This window comes from Dermacentor silvarum, chromosome 3 (genome assembly GCF_013339745.2).
Source record: "Dermacentor silvarum isolate Dsil-2018 chromosome 3, BIME_Dsil_1.4, whole genome shotgun sequence".
NCBI classification, from domain to species: domain Eukaryota; kingdom Metazoa; phylum Arthropoda; class Arachnida; order Ixodida; family Ixodidae; genus Dermacentor; species Dermacentor silvarum.
In genome coordinates, this window is record NC_051156.1 from 178,899,967 (window position 1) to 178,913,349 (window position 13,383).

Below are 13,383 nucleotides of genomic sequence, written 5' to 3' on the forward strand. Positions count from 1 at the left end.
TAATCTTTCGGCCTCCAGGGGTTTCCGTGTAAACGCCGTGTTCGATAACGCGGGTATTTACGCGACAAACGCTTTGCGCCGCCAAAGAGAAACCGCAGGCAAGGTATACGCTGGTAATAAGTACGTTTTGTTCATCCTAAATGCGTCGTGCGCCATTTCCGATTCCTTCTTTATAGCGGGGTTTGTGTTCACTCCATCCCACTTGTATGGCGAGCGCGCCGTTGCTGGCTCACTGTCTATAAGACATCCTGCTGCCGAGCAGGGGGTCCGTGGGTTCGAATCCCGGCTGCATGCGGCCGCATCGCGATGGGTCGTAAAAAAGTCAATGCAAAACACGCTCGCGTATCGAGCATTGGATGCGCGTTAAAGAACCCAAAGTTGGTCAGAGTTAATCGGCAACTGCTCACTATACATACGGCGCCATACCTCGCTGCGTTATTTGGGACGTTAAAATCAAACGATCGATCGATCAATTAATAATTCTCGTCACGTCGAACGAAACTGTAGTGCATGACCTTGATTCTTTCGCACGTTAGGACGGGCGCGAGTCGTTGAACGGGTCGATCAATATTTTGGTCCTTTCGGGCACAAGCAGGTTACAGAACTCTTGCACCGTAATTACACGGGCGCGTGCAGTTTAGAGCCGGTTTCTTTTTTAGCAACGGAACTCACGGGAATGCATCGTATGAAGCTTTTTCGCGTACGCAGCTGCGCATTTATGTGCGTACCAAACGCGACGCGCAGTTACACTTACCCGTCCATGTACTGCTGCAGCTGCCGGAAATGGCATGGCTGCTCTCGAACTATTTTTTTTTTTTTTTTTAACAACGAACGACGACTGGTGCTGCGCGGTTAGTTGTAGCCACTTAGGTAGAAAAAAAATAATAAATCCACGTCACGGAGCCTGGATCGAAAGCTTAGTGCGTTCTGCCAGCGACGATAGAAACGAGTGGTTGAAGATGGAAAGGTTGAAAAAATAAAGAATAGATGGGACGCAGAGATCTATGCGGGGCAAGGACGGACGCTCAGGTTTTGGAAGCAGCGGAAACAGGGTCGTTCGTTTACGGCGGGGACGTTGTAATGTAGCACACCTGCTGCGAACAGTTGTTAACCACGCGCTTTGTTTTTCCTAACCTCCTCCCGTGCGGCGAACCTGACAGAAAACGAAAGAAAGAAAAACGAATATTGTGGGAAGGGGGAAAGGCTTTGACTGTAGAACATAGTATGGGCGCGGATGGTGCAAGCGCTCGCGTGCTCATTGTTCAGTTCTGCCCTTCTCGCGGTCTCGACCTCATGTCGAAGATCTCGCGGGCGGTCCAAGACGCTGCTGCCGGGCGCGCTTCTTCACTGCGCATGCGCCGCACCGTGACCTGCACGATCCGCCATCAGCCGATATAGCTCGCCGGTGAGTGCTGTCTGGCGCGACTCGAATTATTTGTTGGTCTGCGCAGTTTTCTCCTGGTCTATATATAGCTTCTCGCTGTTTATAAGTTTGCGAGGTGAGGTGAGTTCGTGTGTTTTCTGACCTGCCGTGGTTTCGCGTTCGCTGTTATACTGAATGTTGAAAGGGAGATTGAGTAATTGGCGTCTTCTTTTGGGGACAGATGTTCAACGTCCAAATGGTACACGGGTGTATGACACAATGCTAAGTTGCACTGACGTGGGAAACGTTGCGGCTTTTTGTCCACAACTATTTCCGTCTTCCTGACGTACTTGATGCAACATGCATGCAGATGCGCAATTACAGCGGCGCTGCAGCTCTTGCATGGGTCATACGGTGTCTCAGCGTATTCGAGTAATCTCTTGTTGAGTGGCGTGGGGCCTGCTTGCTATCCTTGTTTTGCTGGACCACTGTGACGGTACCCATTGCGACGCAAAGTGATAGGTCGGCGTAATGTAGCCATAAGTGTTAGCGTTCCGTTAGGCACTGTGATTAGTTGTGCGGTGCGCTGCGCATCTCCGTCGGTGAATGAAGCTGTAGTCATTAAGGCACTATAGCGTGCAGTTAATCCTGACGCTATTCAGTTGATTTTGTTTTTAGCAAGTTGTGAAAAAGTAAGGTTGGTAGCTATCAACTTTACTATGTCTCTGAGGCCCCGCATTCTTTGTACGTCGCAACGTTGCAGCTGTCTTACAAAGCGTGTGAAGGGATTGGGCAGCATACGAGTAAAAAAGAATGAATGAATGAATTCTGGCGTTTTACGTGTCAAAACCACGATTTGATTATGAGGCGCGCCGTAGTGGGGTACTATGGATAACTTTTTAACCACCAGGGGATCTCTAAGGTGCCCCCCATATGCACGGGATGTGGGCGTTTTGCATTTCGTCCCCATCGAAATGCGGCCGGGATTTGATCCCGCGACCTCGTCATAGCAGCTAGGCCACCGCGGCGGATAAAAAACGAGCGAGCTAGGAGGAGCCAGATCAGTGCGGGCGCAAACGTGGTACACTCTCTCTGCGGTGTCGGGAAACTTTACTTCTGTTAACCGGGAGGGATGACGACTTCACGAACAGTGCGCAAAGTTCTTCCCGCGCTCCGTTATTACGTTATCCTTGGTTCTCGTTCGCGCGGTGAAAAATGGACTTGTCCGAGATACACTGACACCGCCCACAATTTTGTCGCAGTGCAGCTGTCGAGCGTGTGAGCGAGCGCGTGTTTGCTTTCTAGGACAGTGCAGCTTCACGAACGGCGTTTGAAATAGCCCCCTCCTCCTCCTCTTTTCCGGCCTTTCTTCGCGGCAAGACCAGAATAGAAGGGCGCGATCGCCCTCCCGACGCCCACGGCTCTTTGGCCCGGGTCCATTTGTCAAAGTCTCGCTTCCCTTCGAAAAAAAAGTGTGTGTGTGTGTGTGTGTGTGTGTGTGTGTGTGTGTGTGTGTGTGTGTGTGTGTGTGTGTGTGTGTGTGTGTGTGTGTGTGTGTGTGTGTGTGTGTGTGTGTGTGTGTGTGTGTGTTTAAGAGAAGTAGTGGTAGGTCGGATTGAGCCGATGTCGGCCGAGCATTATAGAAGCAGTGCCGTCGTTGCCTCCTTGCGGCTGTATCCGCGTTTCTCTCTTCCTGCCTGCGGTTTCGGTAAAATCATCTTTACTTGCACGCTTTCTCTTCTGCTGCTGCTTTCTATGTAAACATTGCCCAGACAGAGAAAGAGAGAGCCACTAAAACCACATCGCCAGTGGTGACTGGCTGGCCATAACATTATCGCGATGGGGTGTACATACATTTTGTAGACGGTAGTGACAGAGAAGTCGTTACCTCTGTCGGCTTGGCGCATCCATATCTTTGAGAGTGGAAATGTTGGAAGTTGCTGTGTCACCGTCTTTTTATATCCTGCTTATCCATCCTTTTGTATGTTTGAAGTGCGATATACGCTGGCAGGATACGTTGCACGTATACAGCTCTGCCTTCTGCATGCAGTCGTATAAGTAGAGCATGAACTCATGCGCTGGTCCTCATTTATGGGTCGTGCGTCAATTTTGATGGCAGGTGGGGTTGTTCTTGATGGGCGCCTTTTGACTTCAACCGAGTTCGTTAGATTATGGAATAGCGCGTCGCGCCGCAGCGACCTGTTCTGATAAGTCTTGATTGTACTCTTGAGTGTCTTCACAAAGTAAAGGGATATCTTTCCCATGTATTGACACATACTCCCTTTGCTTGAGAGCTGTTAGCGAACAACGTGGCTGTTTTATAGTTTCTTTTCCTTATTTTTAAAAGCTTTTTTTTTTAAATCGCGGTAGAGGTTTCTTATCATTTTCGTTGTTGACATTTGTGAAGTTCATTTCCCATATTTTTTTCATCGCACGGTAAAAGCAACTGTGCGGATTTTGAATTTAATTAAAAAGCCATTTCGCAAGTGAACCAAACGCGTGGCTGTAAATGACGTCGTCCACATAATTTCTGTGAATTATCTCATCAAAAGTCATGTAAAAGGTTGCTCCGCGGATCGCGGGCAAGTCGAAGGCTGCAAATGTTAACGTCGCGGAGCGTACTGATGCGTCATCGCTTTTTCTTTATTGTTATATGCGTCAGAATATTGTCGGTCTACTTACATAAGTTCTTCCTGCTATGTTCGTGTTCCGATGTCGCTTTACCCACCGTTGCCAGAGGGCGAAAAACATAATGAAAGAAGAAATGCTAAGAAAAAAGATTGCGAAATTTCTCATGGAAGTCAGCGCAGCAGGCGTAAAAGGGTATGTTGCTTTTATATAGCTTGCATTACTCCCGTTGACTTTATAGTTGTAAGAAAAGGTGACGTCTTTCTTGCGAACTATATGCTTCAAAATGTACCAGGCGCTGAGCTCTGATGTCTTAAATCAATTGCTTTTCGACCCAAGTCCGACGTAATTTCTTGCCGTCCGCTTTTTGGCCGTCGGAGGAATTGTTTCAGTAGCAAAGGATAAATACATACGAATGACAAATCAGGACACGTGTGACATCTCCTACGAGCTATATGCAGTGTATCGGTACGGTTTAGGCTAGCTAGAGGACGCCAGATGATTGCGTTCCGCCTGCGTACTATAGCCGCTTGTGTCCTAGTCTCAACGAAGAACCGAAAGTCTCAACGAGACTTTCGGTTCTTGGGCACGCAAGTCGTTTCAGTCACCAAATCAAAATATTCTTATATTGTTCCGTGTGTTCTAGAGGGAGGGACAAAGCTTAGTGATAAATGGAGAGATTAGCTTAGCAGTAGACTTGGCATGCACGCTGCTTCTAGTCTAATATGGAATGCATGGATGATGTACAATGCGCGCTATGTACACTACAGCGGCCGTATGTGTGACACGCAGCGTTTATCGACGCTAACGACGGTAGTGCACTCGAGAGAACTATGCCCATCGTTGCTCCCGCTGCTACGTCTGCACGCTTAGACACCTCTCTCTCGCCCCCTTTCTGTCTTCCCCTTCTCCTCCCTTGCGGCCGGTCTGTAGACGCGGGTCAACCGTCTCTCCCTAGTACAGTGCAGTTGAGCTATCGTCTTCTGAGAACCCGTTCATTAGCATCACCATCAACGCCCTATTTTTATGCCCACTGCAGCACGAAGGCCTGCGAGAAAGCGTTACTGTGCTACAAATTAAACACATATTTCTGCCACCCTAAAACATCTCTGCATCTTTCTCTCTCTCTCTCTCTCTCTCTCTCTATATATATATATATATATATATATATATATATATATATATATATATATATTTAATGGAATCCATGCACGCACATGGAAATCTCTTGGGGAGTACGCCTGGTGTCGTGGCTTTGGTCATACCCAGATGGGCAAAAGGAATCGGTGCGTGTCCCTCCTTTTCCGAGGGAGACGACATGGCGACGAAGAGCGGCAGCCAGATTTATAAAGGCGGCCGAAGGGGACGATAGGGAGAGATGGAAGGGCACGAGTACGGCTCACTGCAGGCTGTGCGTACAAAAACATAAAGAAGTCTATAGCGGGCATCGGAATCGCGAGAGAAAAGAGCGAGATGGAGAAAAAGGCAAAAAAAAAAAAAAAAATGGACCAAGGAGACACGAACAAGAACCGGGACCACCACCGGGAGCAGCGCACGGGGCGGAAATAAAGAGAACCCGCGGAGGGGGACGGGACTCGGTGGCAGAAATCAATTTCTCGAACCCCGCAGTTTGTCGACAGTTCGTCTTCCTCTCGTCCCGTTTTGCTCGTTTTTCTCTCCCTCTCGCGCGCGCCTCTGCGTAGTTTCTGTCTGCTCGTTTGTGTGTATTGCGCTCTTTCTCTTTCTTCCTATCCAATTGCACTCTCCCCGCTGCTTCTATTCCTTTGTGATTCGCTGGGGCAAAGAGGAGCGGCTGCGGACGAAGGGCGCAGAAAAGGAACGAACTGGCGCAGAATTAGAGACAGACAAACCAAGAAATAAGCAAGAGGGAGGAGCGCGTGACGAGATGACTGAAAAGGGAACGGGAGGTTTGTTCGCTCCGGCGGATATTTGACGATTATTTGTGCGAAAGATTGTCTTTCTCTAGTTCCCGGGTTTTTTTTTTTTTTTCATTCTTATTTTTCTTTTTTCCTTACTATAGCTCCGTTCTGGAAACTGGTCTCCTCGCCAGCATTTTTGTTTCAGTGTCATTTTTTTTCCCCCTCTCTTTGCTTTCCTTGTCCATCTCCCATTCTCGTTACTCTATACCGAGTTCCGTCGCTGTTTAGTTTTCTGGTAGTATCCCCCCCCCCCCCCCCCCTCTTTTTTTTTTTTTTTTCAGCGCTGGCAATTCCGCCCCGCGGCTTCTGATCTCTTGGTTCTTGGCCTTTTTTCATCACATTATGCTTTCCAGAGCGCGGCTTCGCTTGTAGTTTGTCGTAGGAGAATTCTTTGGTCATCTTTATTGTTATTTTTTTTTTTGTGTTCGTTTGCTCTTCTTCTTCATTTCCCCGTCGCCTTACCCGACTCGTCAATCTCGGGTCTTCTTTTCTGGCGCTTCCTCTCTCGGTGCTTCATTTGACACGTCTCTTGTTCGCATCGTCAGTGCGAGAATGTGTGTGGACGGCGCTTTTCTCTTCATCTGGCCGCGCGGCGGCGTGTGGCCGATACGCCCTTCATTTCCGGCCGCGGTGACGTCATTCTTATCGCGCAAATCTTGGCAGCCTGTAACGCTCACGGCGCGAAAGGGGAGCCGCTGACTGTATTGAAATGAACAGGGGCGTGCAAAAATTCTGAAGGTAACTTGAGTGTCATAAGCAATACGTGAGAACGAGAGTTGCTACTACTACTACTACTACTACTACTACTACTACTACTACTACTACTACTACTACTACTACTACTACTACTACTAAAATAATACTTGCGCTTTATTTGAAAAAGGGAATTAACCCTATAAAAATGCAATGTTACTCATATGCCGCATGACCAACAATCACGTTTGTTTTATGATCTTTTCATAATCGAGATTATTCGATATGTTGTATATGTGTGGTAACAGAGCTTTAGCTAGGGAAGGAAAGAAATAATTGATTCCTATGGGTAAATTTAATGCCTTGCACCCAAAGTGCAGTAAACAAGTTTTTGTTCATTTCGTGCATGCTGAAACGCGGCAGGGCGCTGGCGACATTAAGGCATTCGCTAAAGCGGATTTGCCCCCACAACAACCCCGCTTACTGAGAAGCCAGCTTTCGCGACCGCTGTTTAGGGAGGTCTTCACGCAGACGGACGGACGCGTGCGCAATTATGTCCACCGGAACTCGCACGCAGTCCTATCGGCAGTCATAATGTTTCGTTCGGATTAGAGTTTGCAAGATTATCTAGTTTCGGGTTGGCTGAACGCGCTCGTGGTAGAAGATAGATATTTTTATCTAAAGTAGAAGGAGGCCTGCCGAAATATCGAAGAAGTTTACGTGCAACTTCTTTTAACATGTAGCGCGTTCTTTTCATCACAGCGATTATTATTCACCCGTTCGTCGGTGTAGTACACGTGTGCGTACGCCGTCTCCCGAGGTTGAGTTGATGTATGCCTTCGCACCCCGATCTGTTTGTTCAGTCCGCCGCCGAGCCATCCTCGTTTGGATGGCTTCAGCTTAAGGTTGGACGCGAGTGCAAAGGTGATGCTGCAGGACAGTGATGCGTCGCATTTCCGGTTGTGCCTTGTCGCCTCTCTCGGTTCTCGTCACTTGGCCGCCGTCGTTTCCTGCCCGGCCATTTTCTTTCCTTTCAATACCCCAACCAGGCGCAGTGCGCCGCAATACCGCCGCCGGATTTCTCTCTTCGAAGCGTCCGGAGACAAGTTGGTTGGGCGCATTGCCGATTCGCTCTCTTTTCCTCTATCTTCTCGCTTGGCTGACGACAGCTCGGATATCTGGCGGCCGGGATTCGTGTCCCCCCCCACTTGACAGTAGTACTGTGATATCATTCCCCCTTTGCGTCTTCTCGTTCATGCATTATTTTACCTTCTTTTCGTGTTCTTTTTCTTCTTTATTTTATTTCGAGTAGTCTCAGTGTCTGCCCCCCAGAGCTCTCACTGCTGGGCTCTGTGAGCTTTTGTTCGTGAATTCCATCGCCTGTTTTATTTGGCTTTCTCTCTTTCACTACGTCGCGTTCCTTCGCCTTTTGTTTCTTGCTTTGGTCGGCTCTTGTTCGGTCGTCGTACGTCCTGTTGAAAAAAACCATCGCGCGTGAACGCCGAGTGCAACACGGCGTGCAGTGAACGTGGGGTTAGGGGAGGCCAGAAAAGCAACAAAGCAACCGCGATGTTGGCAGAGCACGCGCGTGCCTCGAGCGGCTCCCCTGTCGGCAGATGTCAAAGGCGCTCCTCGTCGTGTGTGGGGGGTAGGAGGGGATAGAAACAGCGTGTTTGCCGACGAAGACCCACTCCCGTGACGCGGGCGGTTTCCGATTGCCGGCTCCTTCTCCCTCCCCGTCTCTATATCGAGGGGCTCTCTCTCTCTCTCTCTCTCTAGCAGCTCGAGGTTGCGGCTTCCGAGTCGCACGCGCTCGTAATGACTGCCTTCCCTGACGGATGTAACCGAGCTCCAGGGGTGATGTAGCGGCCGTCGACTTCTTTTTGTTTCCTTGTATGGCCACTGGGGATCCGGCCTCTTTTCGCATGCGTTCTCTAGAATCGACTGTGACACGTTCTTTACAGATGGGGACGCGCCCCTTCACTCTCTCTCTCTCGCTCTTATATCTTCAGCCATCGGCGGATTTCCCGGAGACTGGAAAACGGAAGGCGTGCTTAGTGTGTTGCTTCTTTCTTCCTTTTATTTTATTTTTTTACCCCTCGTGGTGTTTGATGTTTGACAATGGTTGTGAAATTGCAGCGTGGGCGCCTCTGTGTAGCTGGAAGGCGAATGCTGCCTTTCGTGTTTTGCTGTCGATGCTTTTTTTCACGAAGCGAACGGCAAATTGGGACAATAGTTGAAACTTTACATTCCAAGTGTACGAATGCACTCGATCACATGCGTGCTGAGTCAGAGAGAAAAAGAAATAAAATCAATAATAATAATAATAATAATAATAATAATAATAATAATAATAATAATAATAATAATAATAATAATAAATTCGAGCAAACGCTGGTCATCAGCATTACAGAAAAAGGTAATGTTTGGGAAACGAAAACTAGGAAGCCGTGTGCTATTCGCAGTTGATTCCACACCTGTTTGGTGCTTGTTTTCGCACATTTTAATTATCGTCATGCAATATATTTAAACTGTTGCTCTTCTTTTAGGCTCTGATTGCGTTAATCTGACGACATGATGTCTCCATGTTGTGTTCTAGGGCAGCGACAGCCAGGACCATAACGCTGTGAGTTATTGATAAAGGACCACTCTAAGTGTTTCACTTGGCTTAACCCGAGACTTGTCGTGTGAAGGATGTGATAGATTCGTGCGATAGCGAGACCTAAACAGAACGTGGCCTGAATAACGAAAAATAGCGCTTGTTTCGTGCAACGTTATTGGTCCCTCGTGTGTTGGGCTATTTTTCGTTATTGCGGAGTAACAGCTAGCCCATAGAATTCCGTATTTCTCACGTGACCTGACAGCCTTTGTTTTCTTTAATCGGCAGTCCTTCCGTAAAATTGACTGTTTTTACGACACCATGTTATCGTGTGGAATACAGAGGTTCTTTTATTTTATTTATGTATTGTCTTAATGGTTCCAAGAAACAAAAGTTCAGCCATTCGTTGTCCACGGTGGTTTCAGAGGAACGAAGTTGTCCTCTGTAGCCTCTTATAACAGCCTTGGCGATGCGGCCTTCACTGACTTCAACAGGAGGGGGTAGCTATATGGCTAGCTGCCAGGCAAAAACGCTTGGTGGCGTCGTGCCTGTGTTTGAGGGTAGTTAACTGCACGACCGCTCTTTCTAATAGTTGTGCTGTCTTCTTGCGAAATCAGGTCATTATCATTAGAGCAAGTGTCAGTGCGTACGGGGCTTAGAAGTGTGTTCGCCCCATTGTCTGCAAGAATGTGTAGTGCGTGATATAAGATGTTCTTGTTCTCTTGTTGCCACATTTTCGTTCTTGTTTTTTGTTCTGTTTTCGGGGACACAGTGTTGCTTTAGGTCAGCTTCTGTTTTCATCGTTGTGTGCATACCATGTAGATCGAGTTATTATTATTATTATTATTATTATTATTATTATTATTATTAGTATTATTATTATTATTATTATTATTATTATTTATTTGAAAACATACATTTGACAGGAAAGGGCAAGCGAGGAGCAGTCTGGCAACTGTGAGATCGAATGGGAAGAGCCCGAATTACACGCATTATTTTTTCGACAACGTAATGGAGTTTCGAATAATGTAATTTGCTAATTAGCTGTTTAATTACTTCAAGGCACATGTTGCAATAACGGAGTGATGCCGTTCAGTGTGAGAATGCTCGTAATACTGTGTACGCATCCTAGAGTATTATTAGCCCTATGCTTTCTAGAAACATTCTTCGTCAAACTGTTGCAACATTCATCGGTGTTCGTGTCGATGGACCCGCATCGCGTTGGGGAAGCTTTCTGAGATTTTAATAGACCGCCAATACATTTCTGCGGAAGTTTTGGGAGATATGTCTAAAGTGGCGCTTTAGAGCTATCAGGGTTCCTATACTATAAGCGTTACTATAAACTTCGAACCCTTACCGGCTTAATTTTCGTCGTTGCAATATATACCCTCTAAATAAAGCCATTAATGAGTATATCAGTGAATTTGTAATGATTAGGTAATTAGTGATATCGCATATTTTCTAACGTCTGCTGCCGCAAGTTATGCATTGACGAGGAAAAAGAGTTATCTGCTTGCACCACACTTTCTTCAAGATTCTGGCTTTTCCTGATTGGTACTATATGGTACTAATATGGTATTATTACCTATATGTTTACGGGCGTGTGTATCATATATGTATACTCACCTATTCGGAATAATGGGCATGTACCTATTGTTATGAAGTGCTTGTATAAAGTTTTACTTCTGTCTGTGCTTTGCTTCATGTAGTCACATGGCCCTATTTCCTTTACAGAGAGCCTACATTCGCAATAGCGAATGTATGGTGCCCTGTGCCTGCTTCATAGTTTACAAAGCTATTCGTTTAATCTTTGTTGTTGTTTTGAAATAAATCTCTGTGCTTACGACCTTTGGTACGTTTGCGCTAACCAAATTTGTTTCTTTCTTTTCTCTCCCTTTTTTCGCAGTGTGATAGTGAGAGCGACAGCGAAAGGGTAAGTTTTCTATCCGTTTCGTTTTGCGTTCCACTAGCGCCCGCCGCTGTGGACGCCATCGTGGACGCATCACACCGCTTCGGAGGAGCACACCACCCGCATTTCGACGGTTTTCCCGAACGCTATGGCCACGTCGGTGCGGGTTATTGGATTGACGTCGGAATTCTGATCTCACCAGAAGACGTTATAGCGCGGATATACGGCGGCGCATGGTAATCACGGGAGGGATCGATAAGGATTTTCGCTCCCGTATTCACACGCCCGTTTGCATCCTCCTTCTCGTCTCTGATGATGATGATGATATGAACATACTCGCTAGTCTTCAGTGACTCTCCTCGCTGACACTTACAACGAGGAGTCGCTTGGGAAACACCCTTCCAGTTAAACGTAGCGGCGTGTATAGAGGCTGAAAGTGCTTCACGTCGAATTACAGCTGCGGACTCGCCGATGGCCGTCGTTGAAGCGTTATGACGATTTGCTTCAGACGAGAAGCGTAGAGTCGAGGCCCACTTGTCAACATCGAGCTAGCTGCCATTGCTAAGTGCAGGTTGCTTTCTTTCCTGCTGTATCTAAGAAGGAGCGAGAGAGAGAGAGGTAAACTAACTGCAAATAAACACAGAAGGTATGTAAGTTTATAGCTCGCAGCGTGGATGCCAAAGCAGGCAACAAAATAAGGAGGAGGGAAGGAAATGGAACGTACATTTTAACATACCGCACGGCAGCCTCGCGTTTTTCAGATGAACGCAATGTTGCTACATTTGCCACTAGTGTCCATATCAGCATCTACGTTTCGTTCTTCATTCTAGCTGTCACCGTTTCGGACTTACGCGAAGTCGTGTCTGTCATCGTTGTATAAGTGAGGGCGTTGAAACTCGCCCGTCAACGCCGGCGTGACTGTTTCGCCTGTCAGAGCCGGTTCACGAAGCACCCCTCCCCGACCTGTCACACTCCCGCATCGTGCATGCTGCATCTGATCGGCGGCGCGTGACAGCTTCCAGATGGCTCTTCAGTCGCGAAACTGCGCTTGCACCGCGTGCGTTGCATCTCCTATGTACGCACGCGCCTATATACCTTCCGCGACCCCGTTGGCACCGTCGATACGCAGAAGTGCAGGCGACGCATATCCTATGTATACGTCCGCGTTGCCTTGCCTGTCCTTGCGAGGAATGCACGACGCTCCTTCCTTCCTTTTTGCTTTCTTTCTATCTATTTATCTTTCTTTCTTTCTTTCAAACTTCCCGGGAGCTACGTTTGTCCAGGGCAGACCATCGCATGTCACGCGCAAGGAACTGCGGAACAAGCAATAAAACTGGAATTCGGCGGAAGATGCAAAAACGAGAAGAGTCCGCTGCCGCGCACACAGGCGCCTGAGAGCGGCGACGACACCCTTCACGAAGTCTTCTTCAACTTGCGTTTTTGCCCGGCCCCCTCGAACGGAGCGCCGAGTTGTCGTCGTCGTCTTCGCTCGAGTGCGCAGCCGGCAGTTATTGACTTGCAAATGGCCGCCCATCGCAAACGTTGTGCGCGTGCGCACTGTGTGGGCGTCTCTCTCTCTCTCTCTCTCTCTCTCTCTCTCTCATAGCGTCTTTATTCTCTTTCACCTCTACAGCCCTCTCTACCTCTCTCTCATCGTGTCGTGGTTCGCACGTTCTGCCTTTGTTCCGCTGTCGCGTGCTCGACGGGTCGGTCTATTTTGTTTCGTTTCTGGCGCCCGCAGATTGTCCTCGTCTTTTCTCTCGGGGCGTCCGCGCGCGCGATGAGAGGGACCCCCTTTTGTCGCCCCGGCGCGATTTGAATAGGGTCGCCCTAATGAAGAAAACACAGCGAGAGTGTACGAGAGACGGGCGTGTAGAGTGCACTCTTTATGGCGCTCGTTTATGCTTGCGTAATATATCCTTCCACGCTGTGCGACGCGTTTCGTGTCAGGAGAGGGAGACCTTTTCTCTCGTCACGCGTATTTCTCTATTGTCCTACAGACGTTACGTACGGTGCGTTGTGCGTTTCTTTTCGTCTCTTGCCATATTGTTTTTTCCGTTTGTCAGTCAACTGACAGGGGCGTTAGGAGTGTCGTTTGAACTCTTTTCTTCGCCTATTGTTTAACATAAAAGGGCGGCTCGTATCTCGTTTTTTTTTTTCCTTTCTTTTTTTCCTGGCCGCCGCGTAACAAAATTGTTTTCAACATTCTCGCACATGTGGATCGCGTGACGACGAACCGTTGCGTTTTTCG

The 13,383-nt window shown here is 47.9% G+C and overlaps 1 protein-coding gene across 6 annotated transcripts in view; it reads left to right on the forward strand.

Annotated features, from left to right (window-relative positions):
* Positions 1-13,383, forward strand: part of LOC119445053 (autism susceptibility gene 2 protein homolog) — a 194,628-nt gene that overhangs the window by 56,819 nt on the left and 124,426 nt on the right. For 4 of the 6 annotated variants that reach the window (XM_049663947.1, XM_049663949.1, XM_049663951.1 and 1 more), the window contains 2 exons: positions 9,224-9,250; positions 11,130-11,156. In XM_049663947.1, the coding sequence (XP_049519904.1) occupies positions 9,224-9,250; positions 11,130-11,156 (54 nt within the window). The remainder of the gene's footprint in view (positions 1-9,223; positions 9,251-11,129; positions 11,157-13,383) is intronic. The other 2 variants (XM_049663952.1, XM_049663950.1) reach the window with 1 other exon arrangement.